Source organism: Monopterus albus, unplaced genomic scaffold, assembly GCF_001952655.1.
Source record: "Monopterus albus unplaced genomic scaffold, M_albus_1.0 scaffold50.1, whole genome shotgun sequence".
Lineage (NCBI taxonomy): Eukaryota > Metazoa > Chordata > Actinopteri > Synbranchiformes > Synbranchidae > Monopterus > Monopterus albus.
The window spans coordinates 2,149,708-2,170,886 of record NW_018127930.1 but is presented as its reverse complement, the minus strand read 5'-3'; the positions used below and the strand labels follow the sequence as shown (position 1 = coordinate 2,170,886).

Here is a 21,179-nt window from a genome sequence, read left to right as displayed (position 1 = left end):
CATTTAAAATCTGTTTATTAAATTATAGGTAAAGATTCTTTTTAAGATGATCTTAATATAATACTCACAAGCTATATGTACATTTAAAGAGTTATTAGTTGCTGTAATCATTCCTCTGTCATGCACAGAGGGAGAGGAGAGATGCAACATAGGTCCCCCGCCGGAGTCAAACAGAGACTTTTATGTGATCCGCTCGTGGGCCACTAGGCATCAGGATACCCCTGATTTATCACTTCCTAATGTGGCTATAATATATGAGGGACAGATGCCATTTTCCAGTTTGTCTACCTGAGACTTCATTTTAACTGCAGCTGAACCTAAGAATGTATTTTTACACAAAACAAGGACTGGATATTATTGCAATCAAAAACTCTTTTAGTGTACATATGGCATTGTATAATATTAAGATAGACTTGGAAAACATCCGTACAGGAAGTGTGAAAGTTGGCTGTTGGAACTTGATCCTTCACAGAGAACTGTTGTCAGTTTGAATTTATGTTGGTAACAGGAGTAACGTGCCTACATGGTGTGTGTGTGTGTGTGTGTGTGTGTGTGTGTGTTTGCCTTACAGCTGGTAATGAGTGTTTCCAAGGCCTCTACTGCAAAGAATTTGTTTTCTGCATCTAATTGCACTGCTGGACAAACACTCTCTGGAAATGTCAGCGCACCTTGAGATTGTGGCACCACCATGGCACCAATTAGGCATTCACAGTTAACGCTGCAATACCGTACATAAACAAGCCATGAGAACACTTACAGTTTTGTGGAAAAATCTGCACACCCCTTGAGTTTTTGCACAATTTAGTGTGGTCTTGAAAAGAAATTATGATTTTTTTTTTTTGTCCCACTGTTTCCTATTACACTAAATCAGTAGAGTTTTCCACTAATTTTATGAATGTTTAACATTTGACACCTCGGTGTTGATTTTTATTTTTATTTTTTTTTATGTGTTAATGGAATCTTTCAACTTGTTCTGATGAGTAAAATCGATACAGTTCGTGTGTTACTTGGAGCCCACTGATCTCAGATCCACAGGAGCACTGTCAATGCGCGTTACTGTCCGCCAGTGTCTTTTTGTGATATCACCTCTAAGTCACCAGAGTCAGACATTTCTTTTAATATTCCACGAATATCATAATACGTACACATTAAGTGAATGTTGTGATGATCAAAATAAGATTTGTGTCCATAGATACAGTGGAGCAGCAGGTGTCTGTCATGTTTTCTGTGAATGCTTTCCACCAGCTCTTACTGCATTTTTAATTTACATACAAAAAGGCCTGAGTGGAAACACAGCAAATTAAAACAGTCCAAATATCAAAGTTTTTCCGCTTGTCTGAGGGGAAGAAGTTGGTCTATTGATGAAAGCACAAGTGCAGTGGAAACTGGGAAAAAACACCACATTTATGTGACGCGATAAGGAGACTAAGTTGCCTCACGATCATACATGAAACGTGGTTTTTCACAGCTTGAGAGCTGCCTGGTGCTTTTCTAACCTTATTGTACAGGCTTCTTTTGTAGTGGCACCGACTGTTCATCTTGATGTGGCCAAATATTTGCATAACAGTAGTGAATGGAATGGATGAATTTACATTTTGCTGTGATGACTTTCTGGAAATTTGTTTAAATTTTGCATTTCATTTGGAAGAAGCCTGCGTCCTACCGACCTGAATTTTATACTATATCTTAAAATTCACTGAAATTCCACTTAGATATTTTCTTAACATTTGTTGGAGAACAAAGAACAGTTTTAACAGCAGGCACTATCAGTAGGCCCATATATATATCTAATCTGAATATAATCTGAGCAGCAAAAGATGGGAAGTGTTGGTCTTAGATGTATCATGACATTTTGAGGCAACAATTAAACTGCAAGCTGGAATCTAGACCTTGTAGATACATCAGCTGGAAATAGTCTTTCCTTTATTGTGCTCCCCTTATTTACTGTATTTTTTATTTAGTAAATAAAATAAGTTTCTGTTGCTGGGTACAGCTGTACTTCTATCTTGTTGTGCTATAATGGCTGCTGTTCTTGAAGATACAGAATATAAACATGGATGTCATGTTGCTAATGCTATTACAGGAAAGTAAAGATTAAGGAGTAGAATTGAGCTATGACATTGAACGCTATTGTCAGAATCGCACACAAAATTATATGTAAACAGGTTATCGTGGGAGGAGATTTTACTGCTAGAGGTGAAATAGTTTGCGTATTATATCAATATAATAGACACTATTCACATAAAAGTAATTTATATGTTAAACAGTGACTAATATCAATAAAATATTTTCAGACATTTTGAAAGTTTGATTTAAAACTCAAGGGGTGTGTGAACCATTTCACTGTATGCTGTATGTAAAGTCACTCTTATGCACTGCTATTAATACCTTCAGCCAAACAGCAAATGTAAACTTGATGTTAACCAATGACTGTTAGATGATTAAAGCTTATTTCAAACAGATCTCAAAAGATTCAAAGGAAGCTTACAGTTTTTTTGTTTCTGTCTGATGAGTGATTGCATCCTCCAGTGAAAATCTCCAAGTGGTTTAAGCTTCAAGGTGATGACTACCAAACACTGACACTAAAATTCTGAAAACCTATTCCCTCACTTCGATCATGGTGGGCTCCCACATAAACATTTTTTTTCTAAGCTCAAACTGTATTGGTTATTCTTCAGGAGAGAGTTTTTCATCTGAGCCCTTTCACTAGTTTGAAGTGGGGCTCAACATGTTACCACGCACCAATCAGAATTTAGCAACATTTATTTTAAATGAGGTGGTACCAAGCCACAGTTAAACTCTTAACCCCTTACCAGATGCTCTGTTTTGTGCACAAGCCTGAAAATAATTTACCCCAAATACTAAAGTTATTGTTCTCCAGCGCTTTTGATTACAGTCTTCACCCTGTGCTCCTTTAGAAGGTAACTCTTTAAATGTTAGAGTACACACACATTGTTACTCACAGGTACACGGTGCATAATATATGGAGTGTTTAGCTAAACTATACAGGTACCTGTACTAGTACTTCAGTGTAGAAAACACTTTGGAGCCACAGTCACAAATCTGACCCAGTTCTGTGTCTTGTTTATTGATGACAACCCTTAAAAATTATCATTTTGTTGTTTAGACGGACAAATACAATCAGGATACCTACAGTATGTATAATTTGCTGAGGTTGTGTACAGACCAAATAGCGCCCCCTAGGACAAAGCATCATACAGTTGGGATAGTATTTTTTAAACAGATTAATAATGTTTCATTATGTTTTACTCATAATAATAATAATAATAATGTTTTTCTTACCATGGTTTAAATGTTATATTTTAACAGCAACCTTAATTTTTGCCTGACCATTTATTTTTATGCATGTTGTATTGTTTGACTTTAAGTCAATTTTTCAGGGACTCAGAGGGTAAAATTAAACTTTAAGAAAAAATCTTTCCTTTCCTTTTATGGCCCAAATTAGTGTAATTTTGGTAGTTAATTACCATACATAAAAAAATAGCAAAGTTATTTACCTACTGAAATCATTTGGCAGATATGAATGTAGCTGAACTACCTACAAACTACTGCAAAATGTATTTAATGAAACATCTCAATTTTTTGGGAAATTCTCAAAATATAATGCACAACATCCTAAACCCTCTGACTGCTTATGTAACAGACAGGAATATAGAACATGTAAAGGACAATTTCACACAAAAAGGAAAGAAAGAAGACACAATGGTAAATTGTATTTTAACAACAGATAATATATGTAAATTAATATAAATTAAAAATTGTATAACAAAAGAAAAGCAACTCAGGAAAACAGAGATTAAGTGCACAATATAAAGTAACGTGTTTGTGCTCATCCCTCTACACATTGACAAACTAGATATTGTCCTTTGAGCTGGATATAAATGAGCAGATATAAACTTGAGGGGACTAATAACTGTGAACTAATTCTCTGAAACAGCAACATTTTCCTGACTGAAAAGAGTGTAGAGACCAGAGTGTAGTAGTCTACAAACAGGAGGCTCATCCAGTGAGTCAGTACCATTCACATTCTGGTCTCTTCTGGTGGTCGATTCATGTAGTCCTGAAGGGCCTGATGTAAAGGCAGCCAATTCTTTATTGAAGCTTTGATAGCGATGATCCATCTGTAAAGAACATCAGAAACAATAACATGTCAAAATCTGTTCTTAAGGTTTTCAACTGGATTACACCACTTTCTACGCTAGGAGCTTGATGTGGGCTGGGTATGGATAAAAATTATTCAGTACTTAAGCTGCACAAACAAGTAAGTTTCTGTAGCAATACCAAATTGAGGTTGTGTCATCCAATCATATGGCCTGGGAATATTTTTTGGCCTGTGGCAAAGCAGGGCTGGGCCACAGGTTGGCCACTGTTGAGGATACTGTTTCCTGCCCTACCAGTGGTTCATGGGTCACAGAAACTGGCCAACATGTGTATTTTCTGGGGTTAAATCTCAGTTCCCTTAATCTATCATTCCATGCATTTCAGTTCTCGCTTGACTGAGAAGTCATTCTGATCCACGATCATAAAGGATGTCCCAAAGCCCTTATTCCTGCTCTGAGGAGTGAAAAGGCTGCTAGAGGAACCATGAGAGAAGACACACTAGAGCATCCTTCACGGAAGTTTATTTGTGGGCCGACACGCCCACGACAGCACATCTTGTGTTCTAAATTCCTTTCTCCTCACATTTTTTCCTTGCATCTTTCAGCATATCTTATGCAGGCAGGACTGAGACACCTGGAAAATATTTAATTAAGGGAAATGGAATTCACCCATTGTCTTCCATCCAGGGGGTGGAATCATGGTTGGAGATGGGCAAGTAAAGAAAATCATTCTTAAAGGTCAGCACACTTATAGAGAGTAATCCATAAGGTTGCATACAGCATCCGAAAGCATGAACCCACAATCCTAAATTAACCTACACAAAATGGACAACAGTAGATGCCCTGTACAGGAAGGGCCAAAGCCGCCTCAACTTGTTGAGGAGGCTGAGGTCCTTTGGTGTACAGAGCACTCCTTCAGTCATTTTATGATTCTGTGGTGGCATCTGCAGTTTTTTACGCTGTTGTGGGTTGGGTGGGAGGTAGCACGGTCAGGGACAGAAAGAGATTCAACAAGCTGGTTAAGAGAGCTGGTTCTGTCCTGGACTGCTCTCTGGATTCCATCGAGGAGGTGGCGGACAGAAGGATGCTGGTAAAACTAACATCCATCATGCATAACCCCACCCATCCCCTGCACCACACAGTGGTGGCTCTGAACAGTTCCTTTAGCGCAAGACTTTTTGTTTAGTCTCTACTGCTGGTCCTGATTCTCTCCAGTGCTGCTTTGCCCTGTTTTAGGTGCCTTTTATTTGCTTATTTGTGCTGTGTAAAATGTAACGTTCTGATGACGCTACTTTTACAATTCTTGTGTGTATCGGTTCTAATGCTTTGTTGCCTTTATGTAACTGTTTATTTTAAGACTAAGTGTTCTTTGTTACTACGTACTTACGTACGCATGCACCGCGTGGAGTGGCAGCAAGTTACAGCAGCTGTGTCCTTGTTGTGTTCTTTTCTGTGTTTTTATGAAGTTCTGTTCTTATGTGTCTGTTCTTATGGCGTTATGTTGGTTGTTCTCTATTGCTGCTGTAACACAGAAATTTCCCAACTGTGGGATCAATAAAGTACCTACTGTACTCTACTCTAGAACATATACTTTGTGTTGCAGATCACCATGTAAACCCAGATAAGTTTATTGTATGTGATAATTTAGACAAATATAAAGTTATGGTGGCACAAGGCTCAGTGGGAATGCTATTGAGTTGCTTTTGAGTCCACACAATAATTAATTGAATAATTACTTACTTTATTTCCAAAACTTTACTTTTGTTTGTTTTTCTTGCTTTAATTTCTGACTGCCGTTTTAACTTCTTCCTGTAAAGAAGTGCATACTGCTTATTTGCCCTTTGGTTAATTTCTGTTTTTTAAATGTGCTCTACAAATACATTTAACTTGACTTTAGCATCAGAAAAAGGTACTTTCTGAATAAAAAATTAACTAGTGTATGTCCAAATGCTGTTGGGCAGACCAAATTTGATATGACAGTAGCACTCAGTGACAAATACATTGCTTTTCCTGTCTTTCCTTGACAATACATGCTGTACTGTAGATGTTTGATTTGCATTATCTCCTGCTACCATATAAAGTCCCAGTCAAAACCTGTGACCTCACACCTCAGTGTGACTAAAGTTGTCCAAATTAGAATATACTGAAACAGCATAGGTGTAGCAGAGGATATCGATATGAAGGTTCAAAGATTAATATATATAAAAAAAGATAATAGAAAATTCACAAACCACAACAAAGTGGTATATTGTGCAGGACATGGTTGTGAGCCAGTGACTGGCTTGTGACTCATTTTGTAAGATACTGTATAATGGGCATGTTAAATCAGGTTAGGGTGAACCATTGTATTTTCCAAATGAAAATCAGAGTTAGTTCCTTACCGTTTATTCTCATTAGGATTTTCAGCACAGAGGTAGAATGTCTTGAACTCATCAGATGGGGGTTTCAACTCAATGGTGGATTTCTTGGATCCATATGGCTGCTCTCGTACAATGTAACCCTGTAGGTAGATCCCACCTGAAGACACAGACGATGATGTGTGCCGATCAACATAGTAGTCAAATATATAAAACTGGGCCAGGAAAAGGGAGATGTGAAAAAGAGTGATGTGATGCAGATGTATAGCAGGTACACTCAGTAACATTATACTGTAAGTGAAGACCTTTCTACTTAGACCATGCCACAGTGATCCAACATGAAATGCCAAAACATTGCTGATGAAGTTGTCTCGTCTCTACACGTACAGCAACATGAACTTAAGACTGTCACCCCTGTTCTTTTGATGGTAGGTCTCATCACATGAGAACCAGATGACAGCAAATACATGTGAGGATGCAACCACCTCATCATGTCATGTAGGTTGCCAGGTGGCTGTTACCATGTGGGATGTCACTTGTTGCGACTGGCTGAAGTTGTCTTATAGCAGGTGAAAACAGGGACAAACCGACCCAGACATCAGCCATATAAATCCTGCCACTCAGTTCACCCCACTGTGTGAGAAAGAGACTGAAGGAGCCCAGCGAGGCCACAACCCAGAAACTGGGGAAAGGTCTACTTTATGCAGTGACAGCTGGGTGAGAGCATGATGGCAGAGATTTTGATCCAGGCTCTAAGCTGTTATCATTTTCATCCATAGGACTAGTATTGTGCCATTTCATTAGGTTTTGACATTTTTTCAGGTGACACAGTAACTACTTAGATTGAGAATATGTGGTCAGTCTATCTAGGTAATGCCAATTTAAAAATTTGTCCCAATGTTTTCAGAGATGTGAGTGCTCATTGTCTGACACAGCTATTAGCAGGCGGCTACATCTCGTTCAGAGCACCTGGCATAACTTCACAGGTTGTCAAGGACCATCCTACTTTGCTTTTCCACTGTATTTTGCCCTGTGCTGGTTTCTGTTTAGAGGAGGGAGGGTTGTGCTCCTCACACACACTCACAGATGAGTAGAGGGAGAGCACAGGATGTGAAGTGCTTCCATACTGCAACAATCAGCCAGTAACGGAGCCTGTATGAGCAGTTTATCAAACAGCAGTTGAAAAGACAGAACACATACTTGCAGAAATGTGACGTCTACACAGCTTTGCCCACATCCACTTACTGAAGTCCCTGTTTTATTCCTAAACCAATGACTGATTGTCTGTTATGTCTATTGTTTTTCTTGAATAACTTTCAAACTAATAATGATATCAGCATCATTCCAATACCAGCAGTAGGTTTTGATGGTCAAGCAATTATATTATAAGGGTCAAACTATCATGGGAATACTATTTTTATGTGTATTAGCATGATGGGGACAGAGGTTGCCTTCTCTGAGTGCTGTCTAGTAGGTGGTGTGAAACAGATCAAAAACTTTTATCCCACTGCCTTAATTTAGATTATGTACACCCACAAAAATGCTACTGTGTTCATCTTAACATATGAAACATGACATGTATCCATACCTTGCGCATGAGTTGCACGGATGCCACTGTACAAGTAGAGGCAACCATCCTTCAGAACACAGTAGTGCTGTACCCACATGTCTTTGTTTTTGTCCATTTTATGAAGCAATCCAAGACACTCTGGATTCTTCACAGCCAGCGGGGGCAGATTAGAGTTGTGTCTGGTGACATCCACCCACACGTGGTTCTAAAACATGACAAGTAATTGAGGAGATTGTTAACCTGAGAGCTAAATATGACAAGCGACAAGCCAGAGTGAGCAACAACCTATGCAATTAATATGACAGCCATGATAACATGCAATCATAACATGATAACATGCAAAATGTTCTAAATATAGTTCTGCTTGGTTCATGACAGGTTTAGATGTTACCTGTGTAATAGGATGAATAGCTTTCTTCATAGCTTCCAGCCACCTGAAGTCACAAGCATGATGATCACCGTTGATATTTGAAACCAATAAATACAAAAGTGCACACAACTGTGAGCGACAGAAGACTTTTTATATGAATGCACCTTCAGGATTTGTCTTGATTGAACACACCAGATTTTCTCACCCAACCACAATAACTATCTTATGGGTGATTATAGAGTTTCATATTTTCAAAATGGCTGTCACTTAATTTTCTTTTTGTAAGTTATTTTATATTATTTAATTAATTGGCAAACTGCTGCAGCTCTGTTTAAAAATTAAATATGAATTAGACATTTTTTAATCACACTATACCTTTTCATCTCCTGACTGGAAGTGGCACAGAAGAAGTACACTCGACTACCAGACTGAGGGTGGCACTTGAATACAAATTGCTTTCCCAGGGAAATATCTTGTCCCACCTCAGCCCCTTCCAGCTTTACTGCTGAGATAGCCCGCCTCTTGCCTTCATCCTGTAATGAACATGAAATAATGCCAAAATATGTGTGTGTTTTCAGAAGCTGGAACACATAATGATGACTGTTCCATGCTTACCCGTTTGTGTCTGTAGTAGTAAAGGCAGCAGTCATGTGTGAGTACAAACCACCTCTTCCTCCAGCCTTTGATCAGACCAGACTGGGTGCGCTTGTAAAGATAACCACGACATGCTGGTCGCGGGGTGTTAGGACCACGAGCGATGTCTGACCCAATGGTCAGAGTTAGAACATCTGGTCCTACAATATCAACAACACCAAATTAATTAAAATTAATTTATGTATTTGAATTTCTTACTCAAACACTAACTATTCTGTTCTAAAAAGATAGTTTAAAACATAATTAAGAGTCATACATTAGACATGTCGGCTCAAATCCCTGCTATGTGTTCCTAACCTTAACCAAGCATTCTGAGAGTCTCTGAGTGCTGAAACATCAGCTTATACATTACAAAAAGATACTTTGTGGAGACAGTGTGCTGTTATTATCACCCATTATCTGGAAATAGCATACCTTGCCTGGCTAAATCGGCAGCCTCAGAATGAGAAATGCTGGTGACATCTGTTCCATTGACAGTTAGGACATAGTCTCCTACCATCAACCCTGCTTCCTCAGCAGCCCCATCTGAAACCATTGATGTGTAAACACTTAGCTTACAGTGCAAACACAAAGACCTGAACTATAACAAATGAACAGACATCCTTAGTGAACAAACATTTTCAGCTTGTTGCCCGGCAGTGTCACAGTGACAAGACTCCAGGAAGTCTCTCTATGTACGCAGGTTTCCATATGTCTATGTGGGTTTCCTCCTATCACTACCTGATCTGTACTGCCCTACCTGATTTGCTCTATGCACGCACAAAGAAGCAATACATGGTAGTGTTGCGTCATCTCACCCAGTCATCTTGCCTTAACTATAGCCACTCAGAAGTAGCTGAACTAAAATGGAGTTTTAAGGTCTGAATACGATTGATCAGTTTTTCAGAGGAGTAAAAGCTTTAACCGTTATGTGAGGTGGCCCCTTTAAGTACTGTAAATGCCTGAATACCAACAACTAAGAAAACCAAATGCCTCAGTTCAGAGATTAGACCTAGATTGGACAACACTGCAAGAAAACAATTTACTTACTTGTGTCAACCTCTGTGACCACAATGGGTTTAGAAAACTGTATTCGAAAGCCCCAAGGATATTCTCCTGTCCCTTTGCTTATCTTGACAGTCCTCTCGCGAACTGGGAGAAGGGGAGACAGTTGAATTCACTGCTGTGTTTGTATAGTTCAGTCTACAGCATTGCCTCTGCACTATGTTTGACCCACCTTTTAAAGCAAGTATTAAATAATTCCACTGAAGAGCGTATAGGTTTCAATCCAAAATGCATTTTCCCTGTGACAATGAGCTGAATTATCATGTAAAATCACAAAATCTCCAGCTTACTTGAGACAGCTCGAGTTCTGGTGTTGAGGCTGGGAGGAATGGCCCCTGAGCCTACGTTGTCTCCTTGGTAAATCCATGCTGAAAAGTGGAAAGTCTCTGTATAAAAGCCCCTGTCTTCACTGTCTTGAACTGTCACATCCATAGAGCTTGTGTCCTCTGATACTGGACAAAAACAGAGTATGTTAAATGCACATGTATTAAATAAAGTCTTCCACCTAGATGAATAAGAGAGGGACTATGGAACAAATGAGGTAAAAGGACAGCTGACCTTCAATGATCAACAAGACAGAAGCAAAGAAAAAGACTTGCATGTATTAAGACCTTCCCTTTTAGTTTTTTATTATGTTTTCGGGTTGTCTTTCCATCTGTACAAATGGAACACCTTGAATTTCTTCAAATTTGGTACAAGTGTTCACTTGGAATCAAAGATGAACCAATTAGATTTTGATGGTCAAAGGTCAAGGCTAGTGACTTCACTTCTGTCTCATCCTCCTGAATTTGACTGGATGCCGGAGGCATTCAACTGTGAAGCAGTTAATTCTGGTTCTTTTCTGCCAGAAGATGACAGGCGAGTTCCACCTGCAGTCTAATTGTACCATACCTGCAGTACAATTAGACATTTCAACATAGTAACATAATTCTATATAATTAAAATTTCTGAAACCAGTGCTTCATCTGATTGCTTTGTCAGATTTGCTGCCATGATCATCTGACACTGACCTGGACATTATGATGCTTTTTTTCATTACACTATGCACATTCAAAATGCATTCACCATCCTATAACTCATTCTTTATTTGCCTCTTCCTGCACACACGAGGGAAGAAAACAGAAGCAAAATACATTTCCCCTGATAGATTAGTTTTTAATTAATTATCTAATGGTTAAGGTGTGATAGATTTTCTTTTTAACACATTACATGGCAACTTTGCAACAGAGACAGATGACCAATGAAAGCCAGATCTGATGGTGGCATTCTCTATAAATGAACTATGGTGAGAATACATAGGGGCCACAAAAGTGTACTCAAGTAATGTATTTGAATGTACCAAGTTACATTTCTATTGTACTAGCACTTGGTCATTCTATATAGCAATAATTAAGTTAACTCTTAGAGATATATCCCCGCTCAGCCCCAAAGTTACCAGACTCCTCTGTAATGTCACTGGTTATTGAGCTTCCTCCAGCAGGGCTCCGGTGTTTGCTCTCCTTGAAAAGTTTTCGCCTCCTGGCCCAGCGGTCAAAGCCACTGCTCTCTGGGTCTTTATGTACCACAGGTTTCAGATGCTCTTTGGCCTCTAAGGAAGCTGGAAATGACAATGAACAGTCACAAGAGGTGGGTTTTATATAAATATTCACTTGAAATTGGTTCATTATTTGTTTGAAAGCAACTGGCAAGCATTACTGACTTACAGATGGATATAATCTGTGTTTCTGTCTTGCTGGTTTTATTGAGCTGGTCTTTTGAGTGGATCTCTGTGTCTGTAAAACATCGGGCAGGAGATAACAAAGCAACTGTAGGTTTGTCTGAATCCTCTGTACCTCTTCCTCCTCTGTCCAACTGCAGATCATTAGTCTCCTCAGGCATCAGTGGTAGAGCAGGGCTTGTGTTTCCTTTTTTCCCACCAAATCCTTTAGGTTCAGTCTCCTCTATAACATCATTTGTGTTTAATGAATGAACATCTGTATTCTGCAAAGGGGACATGCAGGGGTCTTCCAAAGCAGAACTAGGATGTTTTTCTATTTGAGTAGCCAGTGCCGGTCTTGAGTCCATTCGTAGGAATCTTTGCTCGAGCACACCAAGAGTTACTGTCCTGACTGAGGACTTGTGTGGGGGTAAAAGTGACACTGAACCCTCTTGGTTGTCATTTTCAACCTCATAGTTCTGGAATAACATTGCAGGATGCCTTTGTAGCATTTGTTCCTCTGAGCCACTGCAGGATGGAGGGATGACTTGCATAGCAAGGGCTCTTTGACTGAGCTCTGTAAGGGGTTCTGCACTGTGATATTCTACTTCCCCCATGTCTTGGTCAAATCCACTGTCTGCTACTTCACTTTGATCAACTTTATATTCTGAATCATCAGTGTCCAAACTTTCCATGTTTATAGAGATTCTCTGTTTTAAGTCGGTGTCCCATTGTCCAAGATCTTTATGGTGGTATCTCATGGTGCTTTGCCTACGACATTGGTCATGGACAGTGAACATATCATTAGGATTATTTTCAGAGCTGGCTATATAGAATGAACTGAATGATTGCTTTCCATCATGGCCATTTGGGATTTCTGAAATATATTTTGAACTGCCCTTGATTTGTGAAGAATTATCATTTCCTCTTCCAAATGCAGGAAACCTTTCACTGTCCTGGTGAACCATTCCCAGCCTCTCAGTTTGGAGAGGGAGCGAGCACATGATGAAAGAAGAAAATGTTTCGCTATTGGGCAGCAGAAGAGCCTCTTGCATCAATCCCAGACCCCCAGGAAATGTATGGCGTCTTTTCTTTGGTAACAAGCATGCTCTGTGATCTACAGTGGCAATACTGTTGTTTCTTATCCAGGATTTTCTCTTTTGATAGATGATAAATTCTTTGGTGAAGCTGGACCTGTTGGTAGACAAGGATGGTCTCATGAACATGGGCCCATAGTTGTCAGATTCTGATAAATGATCAAAAGAAGGTGCCACATCTGCTTTTTCCTCTGCTTCTACAGAAAATGGGCTTCCAGATTCTTCATTATAAGTTATGTTTGGTGCCAGATGAAAGTCCCCTTGCTGTTTGTTAACAGGACAAGCGTTTATCCTACAGGAAGCCAGGCCAAGTGTTAGGTCTTCTAAACTGGTATATTTAATGTCTGAAAACTCTTGGGGTGGAGGAACATCCCAGGACTGATCATTACTGAAGCTTTTGTGAAACAGTTTTCTCTTCACTTGAGGTATGATATTAAACTGCAGTGGTGGGCTTGATGGAGGATTTCCCAGCATAAGGTCCACTGATATTTGTTGGTTGTGATCACTGCAACACTGACAGTAGCTTGGACTGGTCCATATTTTTGTAGGACTGACAGACTTGGAATCATTTTGAGCCCCAGTCTGTTCATTCACGCCACCAAAGGAAAGTCTGTAATTTGTGTTTTGACTTTCATTGTGGTTGGCTACATGTTGTGATGACTGCTCCAGTGAATCATTGTTTGGTGTCCACGTTGTCTCACATTTGTTCTTAAAAATCCTCTCAGCACTGTCCCCATTTTCATCCATTAAAACAAATGTGGTATTGAAGCCAAAAGTATTCATTTGTAGAATTTCTTGAATTTCAAATTTTACATGTGACCTGGTACAGTTAATGTTCATGATGTTAGTGATTGGTGTTGATGAGTGAGTCAGATTTTCAGACAAGGGCTCATGTGACTGCTGAAACACAATCTTTGGGGCTGAATCTTCCATGTCACTGACAGACACTGATGTTACTATCTTCACTCCTTTCTCTTTGTCTTCTGTGGTTTTGGTATAAATACTCTTTTGTTTTGGGAATGAATTCACATGATAATTTTGTTGAAATCTTTTCTCTTTGGGTGGCGAATTGTTGCATTTCTCCTCATTGTCAGATCCTGACAAAACATTTTCCTTTCGAAGACAGTCAGTTTCACCCTTTTCAACAATATCATCTTTGTAGCTGACGCTGTTGCTTTTGTTCTGCTTTTGAAAGGTGTATGGTGAGATGCTCTCTGAAAGTGGAAAAACAACAAACTTTATGTTAAATATATCAAAATAATGATAGCAGTTGTATATTAAGAATATTTAGTGATTTAGAGCATTTGGAAATATGTTCTGCAGGGAAAGACCATTGAGTTGTACAGAAATCTGCACAAAATACAAATTCCACTACACAAACCAAGACTTTTTTCTTCACACTAAATTAGTACGACATATAGCACAGTTTATATTACAGTTGTGCAAACACATGATATCAATACAGTACTGGGTAAAAAATAAAAAAAGAAAAGAAAAAAAAGGAAATTTGCATTCTATTTCACATCTAGAATATTGGTCCGACATTAAGATCAGAGAACTGCTCATCCTCACATAAATGGCAAATGGTGTTTGTCTTGCGTGATGTTGGACATCACATGAACTGTACCTGGCTACTTGCCATAGCCTTGCCAAGAATTTCATGCACAGCAGCTCTATGCCTGAGCACCAAATAACAACTGCTACACCAGTAAACCAGCATGCTCTTAATTAAAGATAGGGATATAACCCCATACAGGTTCCATTTGTTCTGCAGAAAAGAATGTAGTGCTACTGCAGGTTTTAAATAATAAGCTTACAACAGGGGTCACTGTTACTGTCCAATGGCTAACTGCTAAATGTTTGATGATTGATGATTTGAAGCCTCTACATGGAAAGCTGAAAAAAAAAACACACTAGAATTATGCCCTTACACAGTCATCTGCTAAAAATGCACACTCACATGTTTGCTGATCATAATACATTACCGAACCACTACCTGAAAAAACATACCCACACCAAGCAGATACTCTTGTTTTTGAGTGTGAGTGTGCATTTCTTTTTACATTGTGCTTTTTCAGTCTGTTTTCATTTTATTTCACTGAGCAAAATTGAAAAATGCTGAATTGCTGGTGGTAATTAGGTTGTTGGAGAATATTGTGGCCAGCATGAGTTTAATAATGAGGACTGGCTGATCCTGATTTACTGAGCACATGCCCTATCGGTAGCAGTGGTAAACTATATGCAGGTGTGGGGAAAACGTGACTCAGATAAGCTCAAGATTAACTTCACCACCCCTTCCACTCCACCCAAAGCTCCAACTCACGTTTATTGCTGCTGGAGCTCTTCCTCCTCCTGCTGTTTCTCCTCCTCCCCCTCTTGCTCATTCTTAAATCTACTACAGACACATCAACTGCAAGACATGTCAAAGAAAATAAAAATTGGCATTACCTTTATAAACTGACATGTGAATCAATCACCTGTACTGTTCATGCCAAAAGAGCAGACAGGTCCCTAATTAAGCAGCTGTTCAAAAGTAGGGTTCATCTTGTTTCAATCAACACTGGTGATAAATAAAAAAAGACTTTCCCTTAAACTGTATATTACACTATTACAGTAACCTGTATTTAAAATACAATATTTATATAATGCATATTAATCTATTTTTATACAAAACATGAAAAAGCACATTCTCAAATCACGAGTAGGTTCACACTGAACTTAGGTCTTAATACAAATTTTAAAAACTATAAACAGTCAATCTGATGCTTTCAAAATAATTTGCTAATGAAGGTTACAATGTTATAGGGATGCATGTTAAAAAATCTTGGGTCTCTGGGGGTGCCTTCAGAAACAGCTGACTTACCTTCTGGTGTCAAGTCCTGATGGAGTCTATCAAATCTTTAAGTGACACATATAAAGAAGACAGAGCAGCTTCTGCTTTTCTACACTGTCCACGTTGTCTGTGCATCTCAGACTGCTCCACTTCTTACTGTTTCTATTCTCAACATAAGCAGCTTATTACGTGTAATCTTATGAGCCACTAGTGATGTCAGTGTGAAGCCTGTTTATTCAGTGGCCATAACTTTCCACTCTAAAGGAGGACAGGTGAAATAAAATCTAAAAGATGCCCAACTGTGGGAGGAAAGGCCTTGGTTGGGGTTTGAATCCTGCTGGGTGGGGACAGTAGCTACAATACAAGTGCCCAGGTTTACAGCTGAGTGTATTTTATCTTTAATAATAATGAATATGACATGTCTGTATTGCAGCCATAATTATGGTCTGATCCCACAAAACCTCCATGACACTGTGATGCTTTGCAGACACTTTATTACACAAATAACATAGTGACTAAAAATAGTACTCTTGCAGCAAAACCAGTGTGTCACAATAAATATCAAACAGCCCACGTGTGACAGCAACATCAGAAAAGCAAATTCTATGGCATGCTGTAAAGGAAACCACTCAAACATTATGGCAACGTGACTTTGATGAAGATCTGAGAGTGAAAGGTTGCACTAATGAAATGACACCTGAGAATACAAAATGAAACAGAATATTCTAAGTGGACACACAACAGACTTTTCATCCCGCCATCGTTGTGTGTATTTCTATGAGGTGCATGCGCTGTGAACCGTTGCAACCAGATTTCACTGAACAACCTTCTTTGATAAACAACCTGTGCCATACATCTGGGTGACCATACTTTTAACATCTTCCATTCATTCTACTCATAAACTAGTAACTGATAAAAATCAAACATGATTCATTTTTGTGGAATGTTAAAATTTCTAGGAACTGATTGAGATTCTTGCTGATCAGACACCTAATTAGTGGGGGGAAATTTTTTTCCTAATCCAGATCACAATCCTTTAACACTGTCTAATCCAATATCCATAGCTTCATGTAACAGAGCTGCTGTCTATTTGAGAGTTGATTTTAATGGATTTTTCAGCATCTGTAAGGGATTAGAAGTGGATTAGGTTACTGATCCTTTATCTTGCTGAAATACACTTGAAGACAGCCCAACAAGGATAAACATGTAAAGGACTATACCAGCTGTTCTGCATGTTTTACCCCTTATGTTAACTAAAACTAGTAATGTGAAAAATTCTGCACAATGTCCATCACTCAGACCTCCATCAGGCGAAACTCATCAAAGTAGCACCACACATCAACCAGGGGGTCTCACCTGGGTAAAACCTGCCAGAGGATACAAGTCACACCTGCAAAGGGGACTGTTTACAAATAAGTCATATTGACAATTTGCATGACTTCATCTCAGGTATTAGTTTATCACAGTGGTAACTGTTGGTCTTGTTTTTTGATCATCCTTAGTGACGTCTGACAATGATAAACTTGATTACAGGTCTCATTTTGTAATCTCTTTAGCAAAAGCTCCATGTGTGCTTACTTTGGTATGACCTCAATACTATGTTTATTTTAATCACTTCACAGTTTCTAATTCACATGAATACTCAGGTGCGACTCCTCTGACTGGCAAGTGTTTCCTGGGTCACACCCACTGGATTGGGGGAATTTTGCCTGATTAAGATCTGAGACCAAAACGCTGTTAGTAAAGTGAGTGCAGGATTTTTGCCTTTCGTTCTCAATTTGATCAACAGGAAATGTGCAACTTGTTTTGTATCCAATAATTCTTTATATCAGCATTTAAGTACAAATGCCAAAATGCTTTAATTTCCACTTTTCAAATACAAATATTTTCTAGTTTTCTCACTCTGTCTATGGTTGGTGCAAGTATCTTCCAATATTTCATTTTGTGCTCTGGAAAATAAGGATGGCTATTTTAAAAAGATTTTCTGATATTTTATAGATGAGGTAATTGCTCAAGTAATTGAGAAACTTGTTGCTAAATTAATAAACTATTACATTTTTGTGGTTGCAGCTCACAATATTAATTGATGCAGTGCAGATGTTTCAAACTATGTCACATGTAAAATGCATTACCAAACAACAAAAACAACTGTCATTGATTACAGAGCTCAATAAAGTTTAGAAAATACAGCATGCATTTAAAATGGACAGCAAAAATATAAAGTACATAGGAGCTAAACACCTGCAAACAGACTGAGGTGGTTCTATTAAGCTGCAACATGTAAGATGAACATTTCTCATTTCACAGTTTCGCCTTTCTTTGCACCTTCTGAAGTTAGGGGGCTTTAAATCTTAACAGTTAACAATGCTTGTGACATGGCTGATGAATGAAGTTTGATTGGTAGTGCAGACATAACCACACACACACACACACACATTATATCCATTTTCTGCTCACTTGAATGGAAGAAGATTCAATACATACTAGCAGCAGCAGCAGTTTTCACTCTGTGGTACATTTTGTAATGGCAGATGCTGAAGAAAGGCAAAATACAGACATGAAAAGGCACAAAATACAAGAAATGCTACTGAACTAAAACATGGACCAAACGGTTCTGCTGATATAATGCTATGCTGTGTAGCTTTACTGCTTTCCCAGTAAACTCTATATATTATATACTACAATAGTACTCTTCAGCTATTTCTAAAATTACTATAAAATCATTAAATTCCCATAAAGGAGCTTGTTTAATAAATTCTGAACTCAAATATTAGAATTTCATGAAAAACACTGTTTAAACCCATTTCTGACTCAGAGTCAAAACACTGATCAGCAAAATAAACAGTCAACCTGTACAGTCAACAGGTGACAACCGCAGTTTCCAGTTTTTCTTATAAGGCCCTATTTTAATGGAACAAGCACAGTGACCAGCACAAAGTTGTAATTCTGACTGTGTCGGCTGTCTCCAAGCTCAGCTACTGTTTTGGTTCACAGATGTGCAGCAGTGCAAAAGGGCTGGGTGAAGGTGAATATAGGTCAGAGGATCAAAACATTCTCAGTCAATCACATCGCTGCTCTGAGCCAGTCACAGTGATCATGACAACAACAAATGGGAAAACACTTGTCCAGGAAAGCATACTGTTGTCTGGATGGTGCAGTGACAGAACACGTAGCATTACAAATCTGCAGCCTGAAGCAGATGCTGTGTTTTTTTCTTGTTTGTTTGTTTTAACTATACAATTACTACAATGGCAACTGAAAGAATTAAAACATAGCTGCCAAAGCTGTTCAGATGACAATATCTATTTCATCCTTAATTCTACTCTCTTATACTGTAAATGGTCACATCCTGAAATGCCACTCACTTTCTGAGTAATCCCTCATAAAGAGGAATAAAATGACTGGCAATGCAGCAGAATATAACTGACCAGCCTGATGTATGTGGAGGTGGCTAGGGTTATTCTGTGGCAGCCTGTTATCAAGGTAAAGCTTATGGCTGTGTATAATGGCATTACTCTCCGGTATGGCACAGTCAGAGGTTGCAGATTTAGTAACATATGTCCTGTTACCTTCAGATGGATGGGATTCAGCAAACGTCTATCAGAAGGATTCAAGCAAACAGCTGGAAAATGCCAAACTGTCACTGTGCTGCTTGTGCTGGCCACAGTGCTACCATGACAACAGCGCCCTTAGGGGTTTCTAACAGGTTGGTTTGAGTAAAGTATGCATGATCCTTCTCATCTCTCCTCCCTAATGGGACTAATGCAATACGCTTCTGTTACCTGTAACACTGCAGTGATCTGTTAATGTGCACATACTCTACGCACAGGATACTGCTCTGTATTCATCTGCACACTGCTCATATGCAGATACTGTATATTTATCTTTGCACTATTTACATCCATTGAACTGTTCACTTATGTAACTAATTGTTGTCTTCCTATTCTGCACTGTTTCACTCCATCTCACCCATTACACCAGTGTTCTATAAACTTAATGTATCTTGCCCATTACTTGTCATTTGAATCCATAGTCTGTTGTATATCATACATTACCTTACACATCTTACTGTAAATATCAATTGTACATATCTATCGGTAAATTAGTTCTGACTGTACAGACTGTAGATACTTCGCACTCTGCACTGCTGTTATTGCACTTCTGGTTAGATGCTAAACTGTATTTCGTTGCCTTGTACTTGTACATGGGTAATGATAATAAAGTTGAATTTAATCTAATCTAATTTAATCTAACCTAATGATGAACAATTCCCCATCTAAAAAAGTCATTCAGTGAAATTTGATTAATTGTCTTATGTATTAAAATAAGCATCCAGCAATGGGCTTAGATTTGTTTTACCTGTTTCCAAAGCAAAATAGCTTATTTTGACAATGATGTAGAATTTTCTTCACCTTTCTAAAACTCTTAAAAAGTTAAATCTCTCAAACAAGGAAAACTACATGAATAAAATGTTGAATTTTCTCAGCCTATTAGCAGGTTTCTTTTCATCTTAAAGCTGAATCTGATGCCAGATATTTCAAACATTTGTCCCATGGTTTGTACTAATAATTTCACTAAATGCAAGTGTGACTTGCGGAAAACAAATGTGTGAATCATGTCACCAAGGCTGTATCAAGACCACGGGTAAATTAAATAAAGTGTCTAAATTATGCCAACAATGTTTATATACAGTATATATTTAAATATATAAACAATAAGTTTGGCAGCTAACACAACAGTTGCACACATGATTAATACCATACATCTTGGCAATGTAAGCTGAAGGTTGGTGACTGGCCCCGGAGCATCTAGGAGGAGGACTGAGGAGGTGGCAGAGCAGAGTACTCTTCGTTCTCAGAGTCGCTACTGTTCTCGTCATTCCTCTCTTGGTCGCTACCTTCAGTGCTCAGCTGGCCAAAGCCCTGACGACTGTAACCCTTGTGGGACGCAAAGAAGTTCCCCAGATTTAGACTGCCCACTGCTTTACCTGGCCGCAGGGAAAACATCACAGAGGAGAACACATCACTAGACAGATGTTTCCTTCTCAAGGGAGATTTTTGGCTCCAATATTCAAAATGGCCATGAGAAGATTTGCATTTGAATATTGACAGTACACAGCCTCCATGTAAAAACAAGGTCAGTATAGAAATGAATCATATTTTTATGTTTACAAATGTTTTCTGGTCTGCCACACCTCCAAATCTCCACAATGTTAATGTGGAGTTCATTTGCCAGTGTTACACAGCTCATCTCAGTGGTGAAAGAGTTATTAGGATTCTTTAACTGAGTAAATGTTGTAATACCACATTGTAAAAATACTTCGTTACAAGTAAAAGTCTTGCTTTTAAAATGTTACTTAGGGACAAGCCAAAATGATTTCAGTTCAGAAAGTGACTCTGTTCCTCCACAGAGATTGTCAGAATACACCGATTAAGAG

The 21,179-nt window shown here is 38.7% G+C and overlaps 2 protein-coding genes across 3 annotated transcripts in view; both read right to left on the bottom strand.

Moving 5' to 3' along the window:
• Positions 1-3,792: 3,792 nt before the first annotated feature.
• Positions 3,793-12,046, bottom strand: pdzph1 (PDZ and pleckstrin homology domains 1). Its single transcript, XM_020601199.1, has 11 exons — positions 11,820-12,046; positions 11,552-11,713; positions 10,407-10,568; positions 10,102-10,203; positions 9,487-9,597; positions 9,034-9,212; positions 8,794-8,951; positions 8,440-8,482; positions 8,067-8,253; positions 6,503-6,638; positions 3,793-4,142 (listed from the first exon to the last, which is right to left on the bottom strand). Exons 1-11 carry the CDS (start codon positions 11,992-11,994, stop codon positions 4,043-4,045), a joined length of 1,515 nt encoding a protein of 504 aa, XP_020456855.1. The 5' UTR covers positions 11,995-12,046; the 3' UTR covers positions 3,793-4,042.
• A 7,871-nt stretch (positions 12,047-19,917) lies between these two features.
• Positions 19,918-21,179, bottom strand: part of pam (peptidylglycine alpha-amidating monooxygenase) — a 34,102-nt gene continuing 32,840 nt past the window's right edge. For both annotated transcript variants that reach the window (XM_020601052.1, XM_020601053.1), the window contains one exon: positions 19,918-20,729. In XM_020601052.1, coding sequence (XP_020456708.1) covers positions 20,551-20,729 — 179 coding nt within the window. In that variant the 3' untranslated portion in view covers positions 19,918-20,550. The remainder of the gene's footprint in view (positions 20,730-21,179) is intronic.

Excerpts from the sequence above, each read along its gene's own strand:
- pdzph1 (XM_020601199.1), bottom strand. The coding sequence starts at position 11,994 with ATGCCTGAGGAGACTAATGATCTGCAGTTGGACAGAGGAGGAAGAGGT. Across the intron at positions 11,714-11,819 it reads AACACAGATTATATCCATCT|CTTCCTTAGAGGCCAAAGAG; the intron begins GTAAGTCAGTAA and ends TGTCATTTCCAG. Across the intron at positions 9,213-9,486 it reads TGCCGATTTAGCCAGGCAAG|GACCAGATGTTCTAACTCTG; the intron begins GTATGCTATTTC and ends TTGATATTGTAG.